The sequence below is a fragment of the Bos taurus genome, chromosome 11 (genome assembly GCF_002263795.3).
Source record: "Bos taurus isolate L1 Dominette 01449 registration number 42190680 breed Hereford chromosome 11, ARS-UCD2.0, whole genome shotgun sequence".
NCBI classification, from domain to species: domain Eukaryota; kingdom Metazoa; phylum Chordata; class Mammalia; order Artiodactyla; family Bovidae; genus Bos; species Bos taurus.
Genome location: NC_037338.1, coordinates 19,178,276 through 19,206,270, shown reverse-complemented (window position 1 = coordinate 19,206,270; position 27,995 = coordinate 19,178,276). Strand labels below are relative to the sequence as shown.

Genomic DNA, 27,995 nt, shown 5'->3' with positions numbered 1-27,995 from the left:
TGAGAGAACCCTGGGCTGAAGTTACAGAGCTCCTGGGGAAGCCCAGAACTACTCGAGTGGAAGCTGCTCAGAGACCTGTTTCCTGGCCATTTCCTCTGCTCCCACCTCATATGATTCCTTAAGGTTACCTCCCCTTCTCAGGGCTGTTATCATTTTCTCGAGGGAACTCACATGAGGGCATCTCAGAATCTGTTCTTCCCAGAGGACCTTGGCACTAGACACAGGGAAAAGAGAACCATTTGCAACCCAGATGGCAAGAACTGAAGATAACTATTAGATGTTGTTCTCTGAGGCAATGGTCTACTGTACTGATCTCAGAAGCAAAACAGGTACTGTCTGAGCCTCCACTTTCATGCAACATTGGGATCTTAGAGGCACAACTGCAGATATTTCTGCTCTAAGTTGGGTTTTCTGCCTGACCTAATAATAGAGTGATTATTGGATGATGTCACATACAATAAGCCAATGATGTAGAGGCCAAATCAAACTCTATAATCTCCTGATTATTTTCCATTCATCTTTTCTGTGAATGTGGTTTTCCAGGCAAACCACATCGCTTCGGGAAAACAAATTTCATCAATTAGAGAAGGCTGTTATAAGCTTGCCTCCTGGCTGTTAATGAGAAAGAGTTATTATAACATAAAAGCACTTATGCATAAGCAGTTTTGATCTGAAACTTAATTTTGTCGGATTGTGATATTCAACTAGAGTAAAATTCTATTTTTAAGAAAATCATGCAAAAACGTTAATGAAGCAAAATGACCACCAAATAAAATTTTAAGATGAAAGCTTCCTTCTCCTTGATCCTGACACCAGTGACCAGATCATGTTAATTCTTCCTTGGCAGCAAATTCTTCTGCAAAGATTCTTTTCCGTTTTGCTTAAACAGTCTTTGACTATGTTGAATCTTTTTTAAAAAAAAAATCTATGTTCCTGAAGTATAGTTGGTTTAAAATGTCATGTTAATTTCTGTTGTACAGCAAAGTGACTCAGTTATACATATATATATATATTCTTTTCAATTATCATTTCTCACAGGATATTGAGTATAGTTCCCTGTGCTATATGGGAGGACCTTACTATTTATCCATCCTGTACATAATCGTTTTTTAAATTTTTTATGTATGTATTCAGGCTGCACTGGGTCTTTGTTGCTGCCTGGGCTCTGCCCTGGTTGCGGTGAGTGAGGGCTACTCTCCGGTTATGTACTCAGGCTTCTTGCTGTGGTGGCTTCTCCTGTGGAGCACTTGCTTAGTTTCCCTGAGGCATGTGGCACCTTCCCGGACTAGGGATCAAACCCACGTCTCCTGCATTGGCAGGCGGACTCTTTACCAGTGAGCCAACAGGGAAGCCGCCATCCTATACATAATAGTTTGCACCTGCCAACCCCAAATGCCCAGTCCTTCTCTCACTCACCTCCTCCCTCTTGGCAGGCGCAAGTCTCTTCCCCATCTCTGTGAGTCTGTTTCCATTTCACTGATAAGTTCATTTGTGTTGTATTTGAGATTCCACATATGGGTGATATCTATGATATCTGTCTTTCTCTGTCTGACTTACTTCACTTAGGGTGATAATCTCTACATCCATCCATGTTGCTGCAAATGGCATTATTTTCCTCTTTTTATGGCTGAGTAGTATTCCATTATATATATAGGGAATACACCACATTTTCTCTATCCATTCATCTATTGGTGGACATTTAGGTTGTTTGCATATTTTGGCTATTGTAAATTGTGCTGCTATGAATGTAGGGATGCATGTATCTTTTTCAATTACAATTTTGTCCAGATATATACCGAGGAGTGTGACTGCTAGATGACCATGTTGAATCTCTGGTCAAAAGCTATCAGTACCTTTTTGCTGCCTTTAGGAAAAATTCCAAAATCTTTAAGGCCTTTCCATAGTCCCCTCCATGGGGAGTGTTGGGGGTTAAATAAGTATTTTCCCCTTTGTATAAAAGATTTCTCAGGATGCAACAGTTGAGGGAAACCTAGGATATATGATGAAAATGGTTTATAAAGACAAAGCTAGTCACAGACACTTGCCTCAATAAACAAATCCAAGCTCCAGCTCTAAGCATGTCAAAAAGCCTATAAAGATTGGTCCTTCTAGCCAGTGTTTTTATCAGCCTTGAGAAAACACCTTCATCCATACACCACAGATAAAAGAGTGATTGAATGACAGAGGTTAATATGCCTGTGGTGACACAGCTTTTGGGCAATTGCAGAAATTTGTATGTCTAAAAATAGCCTACTCTTTAAAAAATTTTTGGCTGCACCACAAGGCATATGAGAGCTTAGTTCCCTGACCAGGGATAGACCCTGTTGCCTGCAGTGTGGGGTGTGGAGTCTGGAGTGTGGAGTCTTAATCACTGGACTGCCAGGGCTGTCCCTAAAAGTAACCCACTTTTAATTTAGAAAGGACTGTAATAAATAATTTTCACTTGACTCTTACAAAACTCTGAGAGGCATGTTGTCCTTATTTTCCAGAGAGAGAAGTTTGCTTGTTCAAGCTCAGGTGCCAAGTAGCAGAGCCAGGCCCTGAACCTGCGCCCTGGGGCTCCAGGCACATAGCTTTGCCAGCTCCACTTGGTTGCTTCTCCCACTACTGAAGAGAAGAAGCTAATTGTTGCCTCCCTGCTCTAATCCTGCAAGGCTTTTCTGAACTTAAAGATCATTGGCAACCACTAGTGGGTGAATACAGGAAATGTCTTGTTAATAGGTTGTCTGTGTGGGTGTGTTAGTGTGCATTTGTGTGTATCTGTACACAGCTGTGCATTTATCGCGAACACTTGCAAGGCAACTCTTCTAGTGCAATTTTCCTTGCATTCTTTTTGGCATCCTACTCCAGTACTCTTGCCTGGAAAATCCTGTGGATGGAGGAGCCTGGATGGCTGCAGTCCATGGGGTCGCTGAAGGTCGGACATGACTGACTGACTTCACTTTGACTTTTCACTTTCATGCATTGGAGAAGGAAATGGCAACCCACTCCAGTGTTCTTGCCTGGAGAATCCCAGGGACGGGGGAGCCTGGTGGGCTTCCGTCTATGGGGTTGCACAGAGTCAGACACAACTGAAGCGACTTAGCAGCAGCAGCAGCAGCAGCAGTGGGTGAATACAGGAAATGTCTTGTAAATAGGTTGTCTGTGTGAGTGTGTTAGTGTGCATTTGTGTGTATCTGTACACATCTGTGCATTTATCCCAAACACTTGCAAGGCAACTCTTCTAGTGCCATTTTCCTTGCATTCTTTGTCTATTATTTCTGAGGATTGCCATAGTAGAATTTATTCAACTAAAATTCTGTAGCAGAGAGTTGGCCTTCTTTCTCACCTACACACCAGAAGGAGGACTAGAATTTAATCCACTTCCTTTTTCATGGTTTGAGAGAGGGCACAGGCACAAGTCTGTGTGAAGACACTCGTGTTGGAACCAAGTGTGTTCTTGGTACCAACACCTAAAGAGCAAGAAAACATTGGGGGTTACTTACCAGTTGCTACAGCTGACAACATATGAGCTCAGTGAGGAAGCTGTGTGTGTGCTATACCAAATCCTACACTCACAGAGGCGTATGTCTTCAATAGCTCCAATATTATCAATAACCAAGTCCCAGAACAGTTACCGGAGAAGGCAACGGCACCCCACTCCAGTACTCTTGCCTGGAAAATCCCATGGACTGAGGAGCCTGGTAGGCTGCAGTCCATGGGGTCACTAAGAGTCGAACACGACTCAGCGACTTTACTTTCACTTTTCACTTTCATTGGAGAAGGAAATGGCAACCTGCTCCAGTGTTCTTGCCTGGAGAATCCCAGGGACGGGGGAGCCTGGTGGGTTGCCGTCTATGGGGTCGCACAGAGTTGGACACGACTTAGCATTAGCAGCACCAGCAGCAGAACAGTTACCTCCTCATACTGAGGTAGTACCTCTGGGAATTATCCACCCCTTCAAGGTCGATTGCAAAAATAGTTTCATGCTTTACATGGTATTAAGGTTAACTTACTGGAGAGAACTAAGTGAGTAAAAGGTAATACATTTCACCCCAAGCTAAGACTATTTCAACAGACTCCAGTATAATGGAAATATTTCAGAATGTGGTTTCACTGCCTGCAGGGAATATCTTGCTGTTGTTTATCTTGCAGACTGTTATCTTCATCATGTAGATTTCCTGCTCAGAACACTCTCAGTGTCCCCACCCTCTAAAGAATGGCAAAGAACAAAGCTTCTCAGACTGACATTACCTAGTCCTAACCCATCTTCCAGCTGCATCTCCCGTGATGCCCCAACAGTCACGCCAAATCATGCCACTCACTATTTCCAGATGCCATCTCACTCATGATATATGGAAAGCCTAGAAAGCCTTCCCACCTATCTCTGGCTGTAAAATTCCATTGATTTTTCATGTCCTATCTCAAATACTCCTTCAAGAAACCAGTATGAATCCTATCATATGTGTGTGCTAAGTCTTTTCAGTCATGTCTGACTCTCTGTGACCCCATGGACTGTGGCCCACCAAGCTCCTCTGTCCATGGGATTCTCCAGGCAAGAGTACTGGGGTGAATTGCCATGCCCTCCTCCAGGAGATCTTCCTGACCCAGGGATCGAACCCAAATCTTTGATGCCTTCTGCATTGGCAGGTGTCACCTGGGAGCCCTTTGAATCCTATTGTAGTCCCCTTATTATTCTTTTGTAACATTTACCACATTTTGCTTTATTTTATAGTGTTTTGTTTCACTGCTGTTGTTCTATTTCATTCTGCTGTTTATCCATTCATCCAGCAAATACCTAATGAGCACTAATTATGAGTTCATGGTGATTTTGATCTAGTTGAAAAGACAGATTACATATATATATACATATATATTTTTAAAGCTCTTATAATAATGTGCAGTAAGTGAACAGTAGAGGAAGTGTAGCGTACCCTGGAGCCATGTAAACTGGTTTTTGGTGTGTTGGCAGTGGCTGTTGGGTCCAGGAAGGCTTTCCTGTGCACAATTTTATTTTACCCTATGTGAGATCGGGTGCTCAGTAAAGTCAGAGACTTTGCAGAATGGGCAGGCAATAATGTTTTGGAGTTAATGATCACTACTCTCACCTGGGTAACACTATCTCATCTGACCCCACTTTAGACTAAGTCCGATGCTTCTGGAGCTCTCCTGGGGCTTCCTTACATGTAGAAATGCTATGGAAGAGATTTTGCAACTTAAAAGCTTTTCTCTCTCTAGCATAGGAACTCTGCCAGTCAGGGACTTTGCTAGAGCTGTTCCCCATAACTTATGGGGAAAAGTATGATGTGTTTATTACAGTATGGACTAAAAAGCTCATAAGTTGAAGAGAAAGCCTTTTTTGAAGGTGAAATCTACACATAAATGAAGTTAATCCTTAAAATCCACAAGGTATCTTGACTACTTTAGGAGAAGAGTTTCATGAACACAACTAAATCCTTCAACCTTTATTTGTAGTCTTCAACGATCAAGAAAAATGCAACCGCATTTTGGCCATTTGTTAGAAACTGTGTAAATAGGTTTATGCTGATTAAATATGTCAGTGATGTGCCTGTGGGTAAGGTCGGATCTATGGCTCCAAAACATAGCAGGAAAATGAGAGCCTTGAAAAAGTCACCTGTGTAAAAAACTTGATAAAACTCTCATTTTGTTCGGAATGGTAAACTTTACTCGGCACCATACAGCAGGTTAATTTACTAAGACATTTGTGTGCGTGTGCTCAGTCATGTCTGACTCTGCGACCTCACGGACTGTAGCCTGCCAGGCTCCTTTGTCCATGGGATTTCCCAGGCGAGACTACTGGAGTGAGTTGCCATTTCCTTCTTCATACTCACATGCTTATTTTTATTGTATTTTCCCCTCTTACTGTTCCAAGGAGGTAGTCAGATTTTTGTGCTCTCCTATTTGGGGCTCATGGTTGCAAGAGAGAGGGCAGGGGTTACCTGGCAACCCTCCCTCAAGACTTTGGGAATTAGGTACTCTAAATCCTTCTTGTTTGAGGGATTAGGCTTGGCCAGTCCAAAGAGTGATGGAGAGAAAATGACCTTCCACGACTGGGAGGTGGGAGTGATCGGGTAGGTCCCAGTAAGGGAAAGGCCTCTGTTCCCTAACAGTTGCCTTGGGTGAGCATCACTTTGGGACAATACCTGGGGTGGTGCCCCTCTGGGTAGAACCTTAGGCATGAGGCTTCCCCACATTTCCAAGATCCCACCATTTATGAAACAGGTGAGCTATTCAGCTTCTAGGAGTAACGTGGGTTTGGACACTGAGCAGTGCAGGGGCTCTCCCTGAATGCTGTAGATTGTACAAGGCTCCCGAGGACTGGAGCTGGGCAGGAGGAAGCCCACTAATGAGGGAATTTTAATATCTCAGCCCTTGGCAATTGGCAGTTTGGAATCACACTTGATTTGATTTATAAAGTAAGGTCATGTGATAAGCCAAGTGACAGAAGAAAATTGTACCCAATACAGCTCTGTACATGACAGCAAAATGCTGGCCTGGAATGAATGGTCATACGTGAGTGGGAGGAGCAGGGCTGCAAGAACTAGTTCCACTGTTTTTATCTTTGCTTTCCCTTCTGTAAAACCCCCATGTGAGATTATTTTCAACACGTACTACCTTCTTGGTCCAAAGGTCCGCCAATGAAGCTGAGCAACATCCAAAGGGGCCCCTGGGAGGCGATGGGTAGACCAAAGAAATGGAAGAAAAAAGAATTGAGAAGAAAAAGAAATGAGAAAGCGGAGGAAGTAAGGAGAGAAAGTGACAATTACCTAAAGTAACGGTAACCCTCTGCAGAGACAGGAGATACACAAGTGTGGCCCAAGGTCTCAGGCCAAGTCAAAGGAAGAAACTCCTTTTCCCACATTTCCTCTATTGTCCCACATCTCTTTTATTTCCTATTTGGTCAGCACTTGATTATCTTAGCACCTCATCTGCTTCTAAACAACAGATATTGGGTTAACCAAAAAAAGTCATTCGGGTTTTTCCATAAGATGGTACAGAAAAATCCAAATGAACTTTTTGGTCAACCAGATACTTCATTCCTAAATTCTGGCTAGTCTGGGACAAGGCACTGGGAAGCATCTGGGCTTGAGCCTCACAGAGACCTGAATTTCAGATCCGGCTCTGCCAACTCATGGCACCATGTCTGATCACTAGATCTTCAGGAGCAGAAAGTAGTTCTACATGCAAATTGGTGTCAGTAAACTGTCCACTGAGCAAAACTCTCAGATGACCTCTCCCTTGTTATCTTACCTTGAGCCCTCTGGGTGGTGAAGATTTTTAGTCCTGAATAAACACTGGGGAGAACTGAGGGTGGGCCAGGAGAGAAACGGAGTGCACTGAAAGAACCGTGGTTTCACATTTGCGTCTATAAGCAGCCCTGACCTTATGTGCATCTAATCTAGTGTCTCTCAAATTTCACCAGGCATCAGAGTGCAAGGTCTCCAGACTTCTGATCCTTAGATACTTAGCTCCAGAAGGAGCTTAGGGCTCTCTGGGTATACAAAGACACAGCAGGTACATGCATTTGTCTTTCCTGGAATTAAGATAAGTTGTAATTGTTCTGTCTTCCACTTCACTGTTGGTGTGAAATTCTGTCGAGACTTGGTAGGTACTTTCATCCTATCTGTAGACACGTGTCTATGTGTAGTACTGACTCACTAATATATTGTGTTCTCTCTCTTCTCTCTTCATATATTTGGAAGGGATTTTGTTGCTTTTTGCTGGCAGGATTGTCTTACTTCCCTAACACAACCCTAATCATTCTACTCTTCTTTGAAAACCATCCTCCCAGCCTATGCTGCTGCAGTTCGAGTTTCTCTCTCAGGGATTTGAAATCAGGACTGAGAGACATGGTCTGCATGAAGCAGAGTTGGCGGGGGGTGGGCTGGGCGGGTGGGGGCTTGGGCAGTGAGGCAGACATATAGAGAGGAGTGGCGGCACCAATTCTTGGGGTCTTTCTGCCTGGGGTACAGTCCCAGTGAGTTCCATCTGCCCTTCCAGCCTTGGGTTCTGCAAGATACTTCCTGTCCTGCCCAAATCTCCTTTTTTTTCTTGCGTAAATTGCCCTTGGATTTCTGCTGCTGCTGCTGCTGCTGCTAAGTCGCTTCAGTCGTGTCCGACTCTGTGCGACCCCATAGACGGCAGCCCACCAGGCTCCCCCGTCCCTGGGATTCTCCAGGCAAGAACACTGGAGTGGGTTGCCATTTCCTCCTCCAATGCATGAAAGTGAAAAGTGAAAGTGAAGTCGCTCAGTCATGCCTGACCCTCAGCGACCCCATGGACTGCAGTCCACCAGGCTCCTCCGTCCATGGGATTTTCCAGGCAAGAGTACTGGAGTGGGGTGCCATTGCCTTCTCCTGGATTTCTGCTAATTGAGCCTAAATAACCTGCACTGAAATGCTCCCCATTGCCCTCATGATGAACTGTAAATTGCTGGATACAGTAACAAAGCTCTTTGTGATCTGGTGCCTGCTTACCCCTCCATCTCTCATTTCAACACATCTGCCTCCCACTCTAAACTTCGGTGATACTAAACTGATTTTTTAGCTCCTTCTGTTCTTTAGGCCTTGGGGATGCTGTTTTTCCTTTCTAACACTCTTTTCTCTTCACATTTGCCTGATCAATCCCTATTTGGCCTTCAGATATCAGTGTTGGCGTGTCACTTCCTCCAGGAAACCCTCCCAGATACATAACTTTTTCTCTATATTCTTGGAGTACCTTTAGCTCCCAAGGCCTAGCATATATATAAGACATCATAGTTGCCTGGTGACTTGCCTTTCTTCCTCTCTAGATTTTGAGCTCTGTGAGGGCAAAGTCTGAGTCTCAATCACTGTTGTATCTGAGTGTTTAACAGTACCTGGCACCAAATCAGTACTTGTCAAATGAATGAATGATGTGCCTCCCTTACTATCAGTCACCTGCCCCAGTGGCAGATTAACAACGTTGAATAGAAAAAATGAAAATTACTTTGGGCTCAAGCTGTAGACTACAATTTGGAAATACTCCTGAAGTAAAGAATCAGATATCACCATACTTTGGGAATATCCTATTACTTTCCTTGTATCTATCTTCCCCCTTTTTAATGACTGTGACAGAGTTTCTAATTAGAGAAAAAACTTCATGCATATATTGACTCAAAAATGCTGTCTCACTAGGGAGATTTTGTGAATAAGGTTAGAATTTAGCATATCAGAAATTCAATCCATTTGAGATCTCTCTAAGAGGTTTCCCCTTGGGTCGTTTAGCACAGACTTCCATAGTCACTGAAAACTGTTGTCATGGTAATCATGGAATCTTTCATGATTTTTGTATATGAGTCAATGAAGATACTGGAAACAATCCAAAGGAATTCATACTTGGGTGTGCATTTGTTTCCATATTAACCCAATCACTGTTTTGAACACACGTCTGCCCCTGGGCCAATTCTCTTGGCTCTCAGCCTTGACAGGAATAAATAAACAACTAATTCCTTTTTAGTATTTCAGGCTAGGAGGCTGTGGATGGCTGCCCTTTTGGTCTCTTTTCAACAGGAAGTCATGCACAAACGGCTTAAAGGAACAGAAAAAAAAAAATGCTGCGTGAAACATCTCTTCTTCTATTTCAGAATTTTAATGTTGCTGATTTCAAGGCACCTAAATCTAATGCCTAAACAGAAGTTTCTGTTGTAGAGAGCACAGAACACTGAATGTACCTCAAGTCTTTCTTTTATGGTCCTTCTTAAATATACCTTAATCCAAGCCTCCGTCGAGTCTACAAATTCACATCCAGGTAGTTCAGTGTGCTCAGAATATTTGAGTGTGAGATTTTCCATTTCTGTCCCATTCTGCTAGTTCCCCCCCACCCCCACATCTATTTTCTCTCCTTTCCTAATAATAGAACACCTTGCATTTAGGGGGTATGTAGATTCTTGAAATCAAGACCTTTCTATTCTCCCTGAATGCTGGTCAATGGTATTTAAGTCAAAGTGGTGTATTTGACTTCCTGGACTTATCTTTAAAGGGAGTAAATATGTCACCTTCTTCATCCCTTCCTACTGACTGGAATGTGGACATGCTGGATGGAGCTGAGGTAGCTATTTTGGACAATGAGTTGAGAGCCATGTTGGGAAAAGCAGAACGGCAAAATAGAAGGAGTGTGGGTCCCCGAAGATTGTGAAACTTCCATAAAAGCCTAGACTATGTTTATAGGAGAGAGAAAGGAAATTCAGTCTTATTTAATCTATGGTTATTTTGGATTTTCTGTTGTCTAATCTTAACTAGAAGCCAAAAATGAAATTAATTATTTCTCTTATCACTGATGGGGTGTGAATTTTTTTGTGAGATTATCCACTGATCCCAGGGCATGCTGGAAGGTGGGCAGCTTTGCTGGATTTTTGCATTAGCCAGACTGAATTTTCTGGTGTGGGGAATTGAGACAGCATTTCCATGGCAGAAAAATGCCTACTTCACATTAGTCATAGAGACACAGTGTTGTCTGGCTTTGTATATACATTTTGAATTTTTCTAATATAGTGAAACATATCTACCCTAAAATAAGAACTTGTATTTCAAATGCTTTTTGGAATAAAATACAACAAATAATGGACTTCTCTGATGGCTCAGTGGGTAAAGAATTCACCTGCTAATGCAGGAGACACAGGAGACATCGGTTCAATCCCTGGATCAGGAAGAACCTCTGGAGAAGGAAATGACAACCCACTCCAGTATTCTTGCCCGAAAAATCCAATGGACAGAGGAGCCTGGTGGGCTACAGTCAAAAGGGTACTAAGAATCATAATTAGTCTGAGTGCAAAGTAATTGGGATAAGAAAATAAAACTCAACCCCAAAACAAACAAACAAAAAAACCCCTAAACTTTCCAAATTAACTGAGACAAGTGTGACAGTCTTCCACATGGAAGACACAAGTCTTGTACTAGTGAGGAATTGCAGCTTTACTTACTGAATTTGGGCCTTTTCATTTTCTTCGTCATTTCTTGATTAGATTGTATTCCGGTCACCAGCAAAACTACATGAAGAAAATGCAAAAAAATCTCATCAGTATTATTTCACTAGATACTTCCTCTCTTTTGACCTTTTTACTTGCTTCAATCACATGTTGAAGTATTCTCATTAGTAAAACTAATTTCCCCTTATTTTATGGTTGAGGAAATAAGATGTATCATTTGTGCTTTTCTTAGCCTCTGCTGAAAGGGCCTTTCAAAAATATCTCTTGGCTATCTGTCCTTTGTTTTGCTGTCTCTAAATTTCACCACACCAACTCCACCATCTTTACTTTTCAAAGACAGGAACACAGGTCTAGAGAAGCCCACTGCTCTGCTGGGACCCAGGAATGCATGACAGAGGCGAGATGGGCGCCCAGGCCCTTCCTGTGCTCTTTCTTCTGTTCCACGCTGTTTCCTTTAAGCCTTGTGTTTTTAAAATATAACATAGACCGTTTTTTCCTTATTACCGAAATAATAGATATTGCTGGTAGAAGAGTATAAAAAATGCACAAAAACAGTACTACAGAAAATATAGAGGAAAGCAAAAGGGTAACGTTTTCAGGCTTTTCTGTGTGTGTGTATTCATGTGGGTGCTTTTAAACAGACTTTTGATGATGCTTATACTGTTTACAAGGTGTCATAAACGTATTGGTTTGGCTAAAGAGTTCATTGGCATTCTTGATACCATCTTATGGAAAAATCCACACGAACTTTTTGGCCAACCCAATATTTCTACTTAAAGACATGTAGAGACCTTTTTTTTTCCCGGTCATTCAACGTTCCTCCCATAATAATCTTAACTGCCTGCAAAATATTGCAGTGCACGGATGTATCATAATTGAGGCAACTCCTTATTTAATATAAATAGCTTCCTCTTTGCATGGATTTCTTATTATTTCCTTAAAATAACATTCCAAATACAATTTCTTGTCTGAAAGATATGCCCACTTAAATTTTTGACATGTATTGTGAAAATTTCTCAGAGCAATTTTTTATTAATAATCTCTGAAAATTCTCATTCCTCTGTACCTACACTAATTGTACTGGTAAACAGAAAAGCACATTTTTCCTTTCAAAAGGCTGCTCAGTCTCTATTCTTTTTCCTTCCTCTCCAGGAATTCTTCTACCTTACCTACCCAAAGATGGTACTGCTGTAACTTACTTCCATTTTAGCCACTCTTTTGAGAAACCCATTTTCTGGATGCAGTTGGGATTCTGGAGGTGAACATGAGGCAGTAGAATAATTAAAACAGGCATTTTACTTCCTACTTTCTGTGCCTTTTAAACTTTTTATTTAACAGAGCATAGATGCTTGATTGAGGCATAAATCAGGACTTAGGAATTCTTTAATTGGCAACTGTCTTTGAAGAAAAAAGTGGCAATGTCACCAAGTGTTGATTAAGAAAAATTTTTATATATCTTATGATTCTCTAGCTGGGCTGTGCCAGTAATGTACCTCCTGAATTATCCCCAGTTCTGACTGCTTAGCACTCGTTGAGGCCTGGACAGTTGACATAACATGTCCTCCAAGAACAGAACCATAAAAGAGAACTGAGTGAAAACCAAAAATCTAGCCAAGCGGAATGAAGGCAAACATTTTTTAGGTGTTATTTACTTCTGGGGTTTGGGTGGGTGTGAGTGTCCTGGAGGTCTGATTTTTATAGTAGTCTCTGTGTCATTTAACTCTATCCAAAGACCGCATCTTCATTTTATACACAAAAATAAATAGCTAGAATTCTAGAATTAAAAAAAAAAAGGATAATAAATATATAGAAAAAATGATGCAAGTTAAGTAGAAAGAGCTAAATAGTAATAAGTTTGGTTATCAGTTCTTGGTGGAAAACCAAGTTCTGTCCTTCTGGGGCTGTGTGCCTGTGGCGAGTGGTTTATAAGTCTCAGTATCATTAGGACTATAAATATTTCAGTAAGACCACCCCATCACTCGCTTTTGCTCACCCAAGACCCTCCAGGCTTAAAACATGCAGAGCTGGGTTCACTTTTACAGCAGTGGTTAATAAAGTCATTATTTGCAGTGGCAGACAGAGGCCCTCCCCTCAGCTTAGATGCTTGTTAATTAAAGCTGCCCAGAAACCACTCCTCAAGGGGAGGGCTGGTCAGTAAGGCCACAAAAGTGCTTGTGCCCTGAAGCAAATCTTCATTCCTCATCATCAGGGCCCTTCGTGGTACCTTGGAATTGCAATGGAATGCTATTGCCTTAGAATTGGGGTGAGAGGAAAATCTGTTTTGTATTCCTGTTTGTAGGAAGAGACAGAGCACAGAGATGGATGACTGATGCTCACTTCAAAGTCAAAGCAGAACACAGGTCTGAAAGTACTTGCATGGGAGTAGTTAGTTATCTGGCCACTGAGGCCATTAGAATCTAGAGGCTTTGAGGAGATCAAGTCTAGAGTCTGAAGTTCCAGGGCAATCATGATTTACCAACTCTGCAACAATACTTCTCAGTTTTAAAGAATTCAGTGTTCCAATTTTGACTAACATGAAAAGTTCTCACCTTTCACTAGTCATGCTTGACATTTCAAAACAAAGTAAATATTAAAATTATTTTTTCAAATAAAAAATTTCCTCTACTTCTCTTTTTCTCTAATGTGGCCATCAGGATGGTTAAAATGGCTGAGGTGCAATTGCTTAAAACTTCAACAGTTTAAATACATTACCATCCAGATAATTTATAGAGAAAATACAAATGAGTTAGCTTGAAACAATGTTAAATATCATTAATGATTAAAAAAATGCAAGCTAAAGCAAAATGACATTATTCTTTCCTCTATTGTGTACTGAATATTGAACTCAGGATTATAGTTATTCCTGGCATGAATTTGGGATTAAGGCAGTCCAGTACATGGTTAGTAAATTCTGAGCAGGTAGAGTCATTCTGGAAAGCCATGGGCAATACATTTCAGTAGCCTTAAAAAGCGTTTCTATTCTTTGTCCTAGAAAATATATACTTAGTAATATATCCCAAGTTATTATCAGAAATATCTAACTAGGATCCAACTAGTCCATCCTAAAGGAAATCAATCCTGAATATTCATTGGAAGGACTGATGTTGAAGCTGAAACTCCAATACTTTGGCCACCTAATGCGAAGAGCTGACTCATTGGAAAAGACCCTGATGCTGGGAAAGATTAAAGGCGGGAGGAGAAAGGGACGACAGAGGATGACATGGTTGGATGGCATCACGGACTCGATGAACATGAGTTTGAATGAACTCTGGGAGTTGGTGATGAACAGGGAGGCCTGGGGTGCTGCAGTCCATGGGGTGGCACAGAGTCGGACACAACTGAGCAACTGAACTGAACTGAATCAAAAATATAGACAAAGATTTAGATTTATGTAAAAGATATTCATTACAGCATTATTTCTTTTCCTTTCTATCTTTTTTTTTTCTCAACTGCACAGCACTGCATGCAGGATCTTAGTTCTCCTACCAGGGATAGAACCTGCGCCTCCTACAGTGGAAACACTGAGTCTGGACCACCAAGGAGGTACCAGAGCATTATTTCTAATAGCAATCTGGAAGTAATGAAAGGTTGAACATGTCCCAACAATAGGGGAATCCTAAGCTTTTATTAGGGCTTCACAGGTGGTTCAATGGTAAAGATTCCGCCTGCCACGTAGGAGAAGCGGTTTGATCTCTGAGTTGGGAAGTTTCCCTGGAGATGGAAATAGCAACCCGCTTCAGTATTCTTGCCTGGGAAATCCCATGGGCAGAGGAGCCTGGTGGGCTCCATGGACTCCATACAGTTGATGGGCTAGAATGAGGCATTCTTATAAAAGTTCTAGACACATATTAAGCATTCAGTAAGTATTTACTAATTTGATCACTGGTTAGATGTTCTGGCACTTCATGTCTTTCCTTGAATGTAAATGGATTCTCATTATAATTTATTACCAACAGGAAAAGTGGAACACAAGGGACTATTAACCATACAGTCCATGGGGTCACAAAGAGTCTGACATGACTTAGCGACCACAACAACAAACAAAGCATTGATTACGAATGATGCGCAGCAGAAGATTAAATGACCTGGAAAGCTCTAATCGTAATCTTGACTCTGACAAAATTAAAACATATACAGAGAGAAATACCTGGAACAAAAAATCCCAAAATTTTAATAATGGCGGAATTATAATTCCTATTTTGTATTTTCTGTGTTTTTCCCATTTCAAAGTATATTTCTTGTAAATACATACACACACACACATATATATTCTATATTTTTTATAGAATGTTTCTTTTCTTGTTAGAAAAAGACAATTGTTCTTTAATTTGTTCATATTGATACCATATTGATGTAACAATGAAAAACGCTTTCTAAAATCATTGGCATGGTTAATAGTCCCTTGTGTTCCACTTTTCCTGTTGGTAATAAATTATAATGAGAATCCATTTACATTCAAGAAAAGACATGAAGTGCCAGAACATCTAGCCAGTGATCAAATTAGTAAATACTTACTGAATGCAAAATATGTGTCTAGAACTTTTATAAGAATGCCTCATTCTAGCCCATCAACTTCCTGTTCGATCCCTTAGTGCCACTCAGGATACTAACTCAGGTGGTGTTAACAAGGACTCTTTCCTTGACCAACTTTAGTCAGGCTCCTCTAAGCCCTCTTCTCAACAAGGCTTTGACCTTGGGCTTGTGCCTCTGTCCTTGTAGGGCCGCCACCATGTGGTTTTAGCAAGAATCTTGTTTAGAGAGAATCTTGCGCTCTTGATATCTGATCATTCTGGTCTGCCTTTAGCAAGAATACTGTCTAGTCAGTTTTGCAAGAATCTCCCTATTCCCTTGCTATCCTCTCAGTCTTTTCCATTCCCTGACCTCTGCAACCTGCGCCTTGGCTATAAATCCCCATTTTTTCTTGTTGTGTTCGGAGTTGAGCCCAGTATAACACTGGCCTCTCCTTTCCCCTCTCGCAGTGGTTTCTGATTAGCATCTGTTTTTACTGCTTTAAATACTGTCCAGCTCTGGTGCTCTTTAACAGTGTTCACAGTACCTTCCTAAAAGCTGATTCATAATGCAGGTCATTTTAAATCAGCTCCAATTACCCCTATGCTTCGATTTGGAGTTGCATATTCAATGAAACACCTACCATCAAATACATCAGAGTTCCATGGCAGAAACAGGACAACTTATTCTCTATAATCACATAAATCAATAAATTATACTTCAGATCACTGAATATTGAAGCTGGGAGGAGCTTTGGAGGTCATCTTTTTATTTTATAGAAAAGAAGCCAAAGTCAAGGTTGATATCTTGGCTAAATCTGCTGTTTTTGAGGGGGTGGGGACAGAAGTTGGAGCCAGAATGCATGTTTCTGGTGCAGCCTTAGGCTTTTTAGGCTCCTTTCTCCCCATAAGTGCAGCTGTTGATTTATGTGCTGCTCCAATGACAGTGGGCAGCATAAAACTCTGCTACGTCATAAATTTACACATATTTAGAGCGACCAGGCTAGCTCTGATATGTATTGATTAAACACTTAATTGACATTAATTTAGAGGGCTTTGGGGGGATCACTGGCTGGTTCTGTGTGATATGGTGATTTATGATAAATATACATTTTGGCCTTTTGGCCAAGTTCCTGGCTAACAGCTCCATAAACCCCTGGAATATCCTCAGTGATAAGAGCATCTTTTGTTATAATATTTGATTTCTTGTCCTCAGTTCCTGAAATCAGAGTCATAAAGGTGAAATGGATGTCTTGTTACTCGTAACAAGCCCCTTTCAGTTACAACTGTTTATGTTAATGAGCTGGCTTTTGAAAATCCCTGAAGATGACAGAGCTGGTTGCCAGGGGAACCAACCCAGAATAGAGGGTTGGAATTTATTCCCATCTCCTGATTTCCCAGGAGGAAAGAGGGGCTGGAGGCTGAATCAATCACCAATGGCCAGTGAGTTAATCAATCATGTCTGTGTAATGAAGCCTCCATGAAAACCCCAGAAGAGGGTTTCAAAGGGCTTCCATGTTGACAAACCAGAGCTCTCCCATGTGCCCCTGTGCTGGGCCCAAATTCCATGGGGACAGAAGCTTCTTTGTTCATTACCTTGCCCTATGTGTCTCTTTTATCTGGCTGTTGATATGTATCCTTTAATATCCTTTGTAATAAATTGGTAATCTAGTGAATAAACGTTTCCTGAGGTCTGTGAGCTGCTCCAGAAAATTAATCAAATCCAAGGAGAGGGTCACGGGAACCTCTGATTTGTGGCCAATCTGTCAGAAGAGCAAATGACAACCCAACTTGCAGTTGGCATCTGGAATGTGTGTGTGTGTGAGACTGAGCCTTTACCTGTGGAATCTGATGCTATCTCCAGGTAGATGGTGTCAGAATTGAAGTGAGTTGTAGGACACCCAGCTGGTGTTGAGGAATCACTCAGTGTGGGGGAAAAAACTCACACAGAGGAATTGTGGTGTGCAGAATCAGACTCAGACTCTGCAACCCGAAATATCCAACATCCCTGAGAGAATACTTCATTTGGCAATGTTTTTTGAGTGGCTGTAAGATGTGCTGAGGACTTAAAATGCAACAATGAGCAAGACACAGCTCCTGCGCTTGTGATGCACAGTGTGGGGTAGCAGACTCCTGAGATGAATACAATATTACAAGGTTATAATCAATACAGGGCTCCAGGGAAACTCACAGGAAGATGATCTGATCAGTTAGAGGGCAGAGGAAGCTTCCTGGAGGACTGTTGGGATGTGTAGGGGTGAGAGGAAAAACATTCTAGGAAACGGAACCACATAGTCAAAGTCCGGGAAGTAAATGACTCGACTTTCATGGGAATGAGAGGATCAGCACTTTCCACGTCCCTGGAAGCCAGGATTGGGCTCTGTGATTAAGAGGAGAGCAGGAAAGGATGGAAAGAGCCATATCAGAGAGGCCTCATCAGCAAGCAAAGTGCTTTAAGAGGCCTGGGCTCTTAAAGGAAAACATTGAGTGTTAAATCAGGAGAGTCGAATCAGATACGGGCTTTAGGGAGATTAATCGGGGTGTGTTGTGGAGAATGAGTTGGATAAGGATGTGGGTCAGGGAGGCTGTCACAGTGCTGAAGAGGGTTATGGGGAACTTGAGAGAAATAGTCCTGGGATAGTGACAAGCAGATGCATAAAGAGATGTCAGGGAGGGGGACATATATGGACATAGAGAAAGAACTTTGTAATAGGAATCTCCTTTTTCTACTTTGATTTCTTACTTTTGAGATGAGCCAAAAGTAAGGGAAATGGATTTTGCCGGTTGAGAGGGGCAGGTCAAAGAAGGACAGTCAAGTTCTTCTCGGTTCCACAATGTGGGGGACATGGCAAACGGGAACTGGACTCAGGGTTTCTGTGTTTTGTTCTGTTTGTTTTACTGTGGCTAAGTCCTTCCTATTCCTGACCTCCTGCCCCACCTCTATCCCACCGTGTCCACCTCTACTAACCTATAGGTTAGTAGACAGAGACAGCCTCTCAGAAGGGCAAAGTGGGAACGAAGGACCCTGTGCTCTTAACATGAATATTCCTGCTAAGTTAGTGGTGGAGTCAGAACAAGATTCCCCTAGCCTCCTAGCCCAGCTTCCTACCAGCATGCCAGGAATCTCCTTGCCTTTTCAGCTGTGTCACCTCTTTCTCCTCCAGCCCTCAGTTCTGCTGTGTAGACTCCCTCTGCACAGACCTTGTGCATTCTGAGTATATTATGGGTTGAATTGTGTCCCTTCCCTCCTTCCTAAAGTCATAGGACTTCCTGTTGGACTTCATGTTGAAGTCCTAGCCCCCACAACCTCAGAAGATGACCTTCATTGTAAATAGAGTGGTTGCAGATGTAATTAGCTGAGTAAGGATAAAGTCATGTGTGAGCTCAGTCATGTCTGACTCTTTGTGACCCCATGGACTACATATAGCCTGCCAGTCTCCTCTGTCCATGGAATTTTCCAGGGAGGAAAATGGAGTGGGTTGCTATTTTCTTCTCCAGGGGATCTTCCTAACCCAGGGATTGAACCCTTGACATGAGCATTGGCAGGTGGATTCTTTACCACTGAGTCACAGGGAAGCCCAAAGGTGAGGTCATCAGTTCAGTTCAGTTCAGTCGCTCAGTTGTGTCCAACTCTTTGTGACCCCATGAATTGCAGCACGCCAGGCCTCCCTGTCCATCACCAACTCCCGGAGTTCACTCAAACTCACGTCCATCGAGTCAGTGATGCCATCCAGCCATCTCATCCTCTGTTGTCCCCTTCTTCTCCTGCCCCCAATCCCTCCCAGCATCAGAGTCTTTTCCAATGAGTCAACTCTTCACATGAGGTGGCCAAAGTATTGGAGTTTCAGCTTTAGCATCAGTCCTTCATACTGGGCTCCTAATCCAATAGACTGGGGTTATAAAAGGGGAAATTTGAATATAGACATAGACACATACAGAGGGAGAGTGCCATGTGAAAATGACGGCATAGATTGGGGTGAGGCCAAGAATGCCAAAGATTGCCAGCAAACTACGAGCAGCTAGAAGAGAGGCATAGAACATATTTCCTTCTAAAGGAATTGGCCCTGCTGACACCTTGATTTTGGACTTTTAGCCTCTGCAATTGTGAAAGAATAAAATTTCGTTGTTCTAAGCCCACCTAGTTTGTGGTATTTTGTTATGGCAGCTCTAGCAAACTAATCGGAGAAGTCAATGGCACCCCACTCCAGTACTCTTGCCAGGAAAATCCCATGGATGGAGGAGCCTGAAAGGCTGCAGTCCATGGGGTCGCTAAGAGTTGGACACGACTGAGCGACTTCACTTTCACTTTTCTCTTTCATGCATTGGAGAAGGAAATGGCAACCCACTCCAGTGTTCTTGCCTGGAGAATCCCAGGGACAGGGGAGCCTGGTGGGCTGCTGTCTATGGGGTCACACAGAGTCGGACACGACTGAAGCGACTTAGCAGCAGCAGCAAACTGTCTAAAAGGCCTTTGTACCCTTCCCTGGTAATAGCTTCACAGTGACCTATAAGATCACTCTGCCTGACATAGAGTGGCCACAGCCCTATAGGGTCAGGATTAATAGACGATTACCCTTGGGCTTAGTGCCAAAGCCATCATCACTTTTCTTTCTTTCAGCAGGTTTACCTGCTGCTCCTTAAGGGCCTACCCCAAATTGTGTTCTCTGGTGATAAGCTTAAAGGATTTCTCTAAAAATATGAGTTGCCAATGGTACACCTAGATAGCAAGTTGAAAAGCAGAGACATTACTTTTTTGACAAAGGTCTGTATAGTCAAAGCTATGGTTTTTCCAGTAGTCATATATGGATGTGAGAGTTGGACCATAAAGAAGGCTGAGCACTGAAGAATTGATGCTTTTGAACTGTGGTGTTGGAAAAGACTCTTGAGAGTCCCTTGGACAGCAAGGAGATCAAACCAGTCAATCCTAAAGGAGATCAGTCCTGAATATTCACTGGAAGGACTAATGCTGAAGCTGAAGCTCCAATGTTTGGCCAGCTGATGCAAAGAGCCGACTCACTGAAAAAGACCCTGTGTGTGTGTGTGTGTAAGTTGCTCAGTCATGTCCAATTCTTTGCGACACCATGGACTATAGAGTTCATGGAATTCTCCAGGCCAGAATACTGGAGTGGTTAGCCTTACCCTTCTCCAGGAGATCTTCCCAACCCAGGGATCGAACCCAGGTATCCCACGTTGCAGGCAGTTTCTTTACCAGCTGAGCCATAAGGAAAAAGACCCTGATAATGGGAAAAACTGAAGCAAGAGAAGGGGATGACAGAGGATATGATGATTGGATGGCATCACCGACTCAATGGACATGAGTTTGAGCACATTCTGGGAGACAGTGAAGGACAGGGAACCTTGGCATGCTGCAGTCCATGGGTTCACAAAAAGTCAGACTCAGCAACTAAACAAGGTCACGTCAGAGATAAGAATTATTATTATTTTTTTTAGAAATTAAGAAATAAGTTTCCTAAATTCAGAATCTGTCAATATGCTTTATGTGAAATATTTGCCAGTTGCTGAATAATATACACACACAAATATGTGTTTATGTATGTATGCTTAGTATGTAATATATAGACATATATCTGCAATATATACTTGCTTTATGTAAAAAAATATATAGACATACATCCTGAATGTGATCTACATTTAACATTCTGTTAAACATCTCTCCAAAATGTTTATCCTAAAAAGATACACTGAACTGTTTATATGCTCTGTCTTGGATTAAACCTCTTGGCAAGATTCTTTGGACGTTAGGAGAATGTTAAAAGTGTATCCAGATACACATATAAAAGTACTTACCAAGGAACATTTCAATAACAGATGCCTTCATAGTGAGGACAACAATCCCCATAAATATCAAAATGGCACCCTAGAGAGGAAGAAACAATAACATCATCATGTTTCAGCCAAGAGTTCTGAACTGCGTGCACAGAGTGTAGGGAGGAGCGGCCTCATTTTGCATTGCCCTCTAGAGTCTTAAGATTTCAAGCTGTGGCTCTCTGTAAACAACACGTGGAGATGGAGGAGGTCAGCTGTAGTGGTACCCAGAGAGGCTTTTCTCAGAAAACCCATTCTAGCTGCCAGCCTCCCCTTCTTCAGAAATGTGGTCTTAGACTAAAGAGGAAATAATTCCGCAATTTCCTGAATATGTTCAACCAGTCTTCAAATTAGGACAAAAGTCACACTTATGGTATTTACAGAACATTTTTTGATTACAAACTGTTCTAGATTACAAAAGCGATTCATTCACTGTTTACTCAATAAACATTTACCAAACTCCTATTATACGCCTAGGGATGAGTTTATAAAAATGGAATTAAAAAATAGTTCTGCTCTTAAAAGACACAGTTTGATAGAAGTGAAAAAACATACGTGGACAGAAATGACCCTAATATTAGAGAGTGTGCAGGCAGAAAGTGAAGAGGAACTAAAAAGCCTCTTGATGAAAGTGAAAGAAAAGAGTGAAAAAGTTGGCTTAAAGCTCAACATTCAGAAAATGAAGATCATGGCATCTGGTCCCATCACTTCATGGCAAATTGATGGGGAAACAGTGGAAACAGTGTCAGACTTTATTTCTGGGGGCTCCAAAATCACTGCAGATGGTGATTGCAGCCATGAAATTAAAAGATGCTTACTCCTTGGAAGGAAAGTTATGTCCAACCTCGATAGCATATTCAAAAGCAGAGACATTACTCTGCCAACAAAGTAATCTAGTCAAGGCTATGGCTTTTCCAGTGGTCATGTATGGATGTGAGAGTTGGACTGTGAAGAAGGCTGAGTGCCGAAGAATTGATGCTTTTGAACTGTGCTGTTGGAGAAGACTCTTGAGAGTCCCTTGGACTGCAAGGAGATCCCACCAGTCCATTTTAAAGGAGATCAGTCCTGGGTGTTCTTTGGAAGGAATGATGTTAAAGCTGAAACTCCAGTACTTTGGCCACCTCATGTGAAGAGTTGACTCATTGGAAAAGACTCTGATGCTGGGAGGGATTGGGGGCAGGAGGAGAAGGGGACGACAGAGGATGAGATGGCTGGATGGCATCACCGACTCAATGGATGTGGGTTTGAGTGAACTCCGGAAGTTGATGATGGACAGGGAGGCCTGGCGTACTGCAATTCATGAGGTTGCAAAGAGTCGGACAGGACTGAGCGACTGAACTGAACTGAACTGAGGCCTCAAAAGGGAGAATAAGGGGAGTTTATGGACCAGTGGTTCTCAAACTTAGCCACATATTAATATCGTCTGGGAGTTTTGAAAGGCCCTGATGTCCGGGCTGCATCTCAGACTAATTGAATGAAAATCTCTTGAGAGTGGGGTCTATCTAGGCATCAGGCTTTTTCAAAACTCCACAGGTAATTCCAATGTACAGCCAAGTTTGAGTGATTTAGAACAAGGCTTCCTAAAACTTAATGTACATATCTGGGGATCTTGTTAAAATTCAGATTCTAATCCAGAGAGTTGCCAAGAAGTCCCTAAGAATTTTAGAGAAAAGAGAGATTATGTCAGCTGTGGGAATAAGAGAAAGTCTTGTGAAGGTGGCAGCAATTGGGTGAACTCCGAGAGATGAAAATAGGAGACGAAGTGGCTCCAAGTTGAGGTGAACAGCATTTAAAGATGCTCAGAGGTTGGAAAGCACAGTGGATACAAAGATGCTATTGGTCTGTAGGGGTTCCAACTTCTCTTAAGGCTATGAGGAAACCTTAGGTTTATTCATACCACCATTAATTGAATGAATACTGTGCACACTATATTGTCTAGAATCTGCACAGTAAGCAAAGTAGCAGATTTTATGATCCCTGTTAAACAAATGAGGAAACTAAGGCTTAGAAAGGTAAATTAGAGGTTATACACATGGTAACCAGGCCGTGAGTAGGATTAGAATGGAGGTGGCAGTAGGTGGGAAGGATCTACCCTGGGCTTAGGCCATATGGAAGAATATGGTCTGTAGAGAATTTAAAGACTTAAAGTTGGTCTGCTCTTTATTATCCTTATAAACTAGCAATTCTAAACAATGTCAGTGATAAAGCTCTCCTCCTCTCTGGGGCAGATGGCACCCACTATATTCACTCCCCACCCCCTCACCCCGCGCCTGCCACTGCTGAGTGGCTTTTAGGTTTTAGCTGGCACTCATAACTCTACCCCCTGCTATGTCCACTGGTGTGCTAGGAAACCTGCTGTCTGGAAAAGAAGCTCTGATTTAAAGCATTTGTCAATTTCTGTGGCATAAATCCTCCCACCGTGGGTGATTTTGAAGTCACCAAAGTGATGTCACTGCCTGGAGATTTGGAAAGAGAGAAACACAATCTGGTACTAGCTAAGTCTAGAGCAAGCATATAATTAATATGTAGATACACTTCTGTGCAGAGTTTATTAACAAAAAGCAATTATTAGATTATAGCTAGGGTAGTAATACAAACACTTGATACTATCAACTTAAAACTGATAGTTGAAAGGCTTTATTACAAACAAATTAGGCAGCAAGAGTAACCTCAAGCAGAACTGTCCCTTTGCTAATTTCCAGCAACAGCTGTAATGTGTTAAATTTCCCAATTAAGGTAGTTGACCACTAGCTAAGTAAAAGGAAAATGTTTTTTTTCCTTCAAAATAGAAATAATCATACACTGTATATGATTGGCAATTTGATACTTAATTAGCTGGGTCATATTTTGGAAATAATGTGATAAAAAGTCAAATTTTTTTTTTTTTTGTCTTTTACTAGTTTGAGAAACGGCAGATCAGCTCACATGTTTCCTGTTGGGATAAATGCAGTATATTAATCTGCTTCCTGACCCACCTAATTAGCTTCACCAATTGGCTGTTGTCATCTGGCACTGGACTTTAAAAATTTTTTTTATTTATTTTTTCATTGAAGGATAATTGCTTTACAATATTGTGTTGGTTACTGCCATACATCCACATGAATCAGCCAAGATATACATATGTCCCCTTCCCCTCGCACTTGAATCTCCCTCCCACCTCCCACCCCATGCCGCTCCTCCAGGTTGTCACAGAGCACACTGGTCTGAGCGCCCTGAGTCATGCAGCAAATCCCCACTGTATCTGTTTGACAAATGGTCATTTCTATGTTTCCACGCCGCCCTCTCCATCCGTCCCACCCTCTCCCTCCCACAGTGTGCTCACAGGTCTGTTTTCTGTCTGCCTCTCCACTGCCGCTCTGCAAATGGGTTCGTCAGTACCCTAGATTCCATATATATGTATTCATATACTATATTTGCTTTTCTCTTTTTCACTTCACTTTGTATAATAGGCTCTAGGTTCATTCACCTCATTAGAACTGATTCAAGTGTCTTCCTTTTTATAGCTGAGTGATATTCCTTGTGTGTATGTACCACAACTTTGTCCAGTCATCTGTCAATGTACCTCTAGGTTCCTTTGTCTGTGAGTCATTCCAGATTTCTCTTTCTCTTGTCCTGCACATCTTTTCCATCAACCAAGACTGTTGGCTCTACATTCATAATTTGTCCAGACTCTAACCGCTTCATCCTATATTTACCATTGCCATCTGGTCCAGGCCATGCCCCCTTTCACCTGGATTAAAGCAATTAGCCTCCTAACTAGGGTGTTTCCTTCTTCCTCTGCAAACTGAAGTCCACACAGCCGCCATGGTGATCCTCTTCAAAGCAAATCAGGTCACGGCATTCCTCAGATCAAAACTTCTGTGGTTCTCTATCTTAGAAGAAAAGCGAAAATCCAGGCAAATGGCTCAGGACCCCATGAAATTTGGCTGCCTTTGGCCCTCTGACCTCTCTTCCCTCCATTCTCCTTCTCACTTACTAAGCTCTGGGCACATCTCACCCTTCAGGGTCTCTGCACTTACTGTTAACTCTATCTGGATGCTCTTCCCCCAGATCAGAACAGGGTTTACTCCCTTATTTCTTTCAGGTCTTTGCTAAATGTTATCTTCTCCTGAGATTTTCCCTGATCACTCACCTTAAAATTGCAATCCCTCTCCCACCCACCATCAAGTGGTACACCCTACCAAGTGGTGCCAGTGGTAAAGAATTCACCAGCCAATGCAAGACACACAAGTTCAGTCCGTGAGTTGGAAAAATCCCCTGGAGAAGGAAATGGCGACCCACTCCAGAATCCTTGGCTGGAAAACTCCCATGGACAGAGGAGCCTGGCAGGCCATAGTCCATGGGGTCCCAAGAGTTGGACATGACTGAGTACCACCAAGCATCATCCTTTCCCTATTATCTTTTTTTTTTTTTTTTCAGTCACTTACCACCTCTGACATACTCTGTACTTTGCTTATTGTATTTGTTTATTGTTTGTGTTCCCCACTGGAATGCAAGCTCCATGAAGGCAGGAATTTTTATTTGATCTTTTATGGGCTCGATAAATATATTGAATCCATGAGTGAATAGTTAGGGCTCTTTCTTTTCCCAAGGAAATAAAGAAAGGAAACAAAACGAAGACAATCTGTGACTACTCTAAAAGCTACTGAATTGTATACTTCAGAGGTGTATTTTATGACATGTGGATTATATTTCAGTAAGCATTGTTAATAGTCAACAAACTTAAAGGGAAGATGGGATTGCAGAGAAAGGGGCCTGCAGATCTGTCCTACAACTTAAGAAGACACGATAGACCTGACCTTCACACAAAGGGGTGGATGGATTAAAAAACAACAGGATTCCAGGAAACATACTAACCCCCGAGGAAATATCCCGCAAGTGCTGACTCATCAGTAATGCACCGCAACCAGAATCATCTGGTCCCTTAGAATCAGAATGTGCTGAGGTTTCTTTCTTACCACTGCATTTTCTCTCTTTCCTTGGTTCATTTACTTACACATTTCAAGTATAAATATGCCTTTTGAAACATGTGAAAAAAATGCAAACCCTTTCTTAGCCTTTACAGAAATGAGATAAGGATGACCACCAGTATTGTTGAACAGTTTCTGCAGGCAGTTCAGTGTGACGGAGCTGTGGGGTACACAGTGATGTTGGAACCTTACTATCTCATGTGCTCACCAGGTTTCTAACAAAAACAGAACAATAGAGGTTTCCAAAAGAATGAGTTACTGATTCATAGATTTATAAATTGTGAGATGTAGTATAGAGTTCTGAATATGAAGTTCCGGTAAGGTAAAGGAAGGCTGATTGTGAGATAAAAGTATGCATAAATAGAGTAGCCAGCCAATTTAATTAACTCTCTTGCTGCCTAGAATTAGAAAACAGCTGATTATTGGTAATAAATAATAATGCCACCTTATTTTGTATGGTTCTTCAGTGTTTTTCCTCCATTTTTAAAAAAGTATGGTAAAATACAAAAACATGAAATTTATCTTAACCATATTTAAGTGTACCCTTCAGCAATATGAAATACACCCATAAAATGCTATCATCACCATTATCCATCTTAAGAATTCTTTTTGTCTGTAAAATTGAAACTCCAGATCCATTAAACAGTAACTCCCCATTCTCCTGGAAATTACCATTTTCGTTTCTGGCTCTATGATTTTGACTATTCTAAGTACCTCATATATAGTATTTTCTTCTTGTGACTAGCCTATTTCAAATAGCATAATGTTCTTAAGGTTCACGCATATTGTAGCACATGTCAGAATTTCTTTCCTTTTTTAGGCTGAATAATATATACCATATTTTCCTCATCTATTTATCTGCTGATGGACACATGGGTTGCTTGTGTGTTTTAGTTATTGTGAATAAAGTTGCTATGTACATGGATGTAAGATTATTTCTTTGAGACCCTGTCTTCAATTCTTTTGTGTCTCTACCCAGAAATGAAATTGTTGGATCATATGGTAATTCTATTTTTAATTTTTTTGTGGAAACTCCATACTGTTTTCCAGAGTGGCTGTATTACTTTACATTCCCACTAATATTGTACAAAGGTTCTAGTGTTTCCACATTTTCCCAGCCCTTATTATTTTCTGTTTCTTTCGATAGTGGTAGTGGTAGTGGTAGTGGTAGTTGCTTAGTCGTGTCCGACTCTTGGAGACCCCACGGACTGTAGCCCATCAGGGTCCTCTGTCTATGGGACTCTCCAAGCAAGAATACTGGAGTGGGTTGCCATTCCCTTCTCCAGAGAATGTTTGCGACCAAGGGATTGAATCCAGGTCTCCTATATTGCAGGCAGATTCTTTACTACATGAGCTACAGGGAAGTCATCCTAATTGGTGTTAGATGGTATCTCATTTTGTTTTGATTTGCATTTCTCTAATGATTAGTGATGTTGAACATCTTTTCATGTGCTTATTGGCCATTTGTGTATCTTCTTTGGAGAAATGTCTGTCTGAGTCCTTTGCCCAGTTTTTGATTAGATTGTGTTTTGATTGTTGTTGAATTTTAGAAGTTTTTCTATACTTTCTGGATATTAATCCCTTATCAGATATATGATTTGTGAATATTTTTTATAAATAAATTTATATTTAATATCATAAAACAAACCCAATGTTGTGATGCTCTTGTCCTGTGTTTTCTTTTAAGAGTTTTATAGTTTTAGGTCTTACATTTAGATCTTTGATCCACTTGAGTTAATTTTTGTA

General features: G+C 41.6%; 1 protein-coding gene across 2 annotated transcripts in view; it reads right to left on the bottom strand.

Moving 5' to 3' along the window:
• VIT (vitrin) overlaps positions 1-27,995 on the bottom strand; it is a 123,561-nt gene that overhangs the window by 74,753 nt on the left and 20,813 nt on the right. For both annotated transcript variants that reach the window (XM_010809893.4, NM_173971.2), the window contains 2 exon segments: positions 21,262-21,331; positions 10,940-11,005 (listed from right to left, as the gene is read on the bottom strand). In XM_010809893.4, the coding sequence (XP_010808195.1) occupies positions 10,940-11,005; positions 21,262-21,313 (118 nt within the window). In that variant the 5' untranslated portion in view covers positions 21,314-21,331.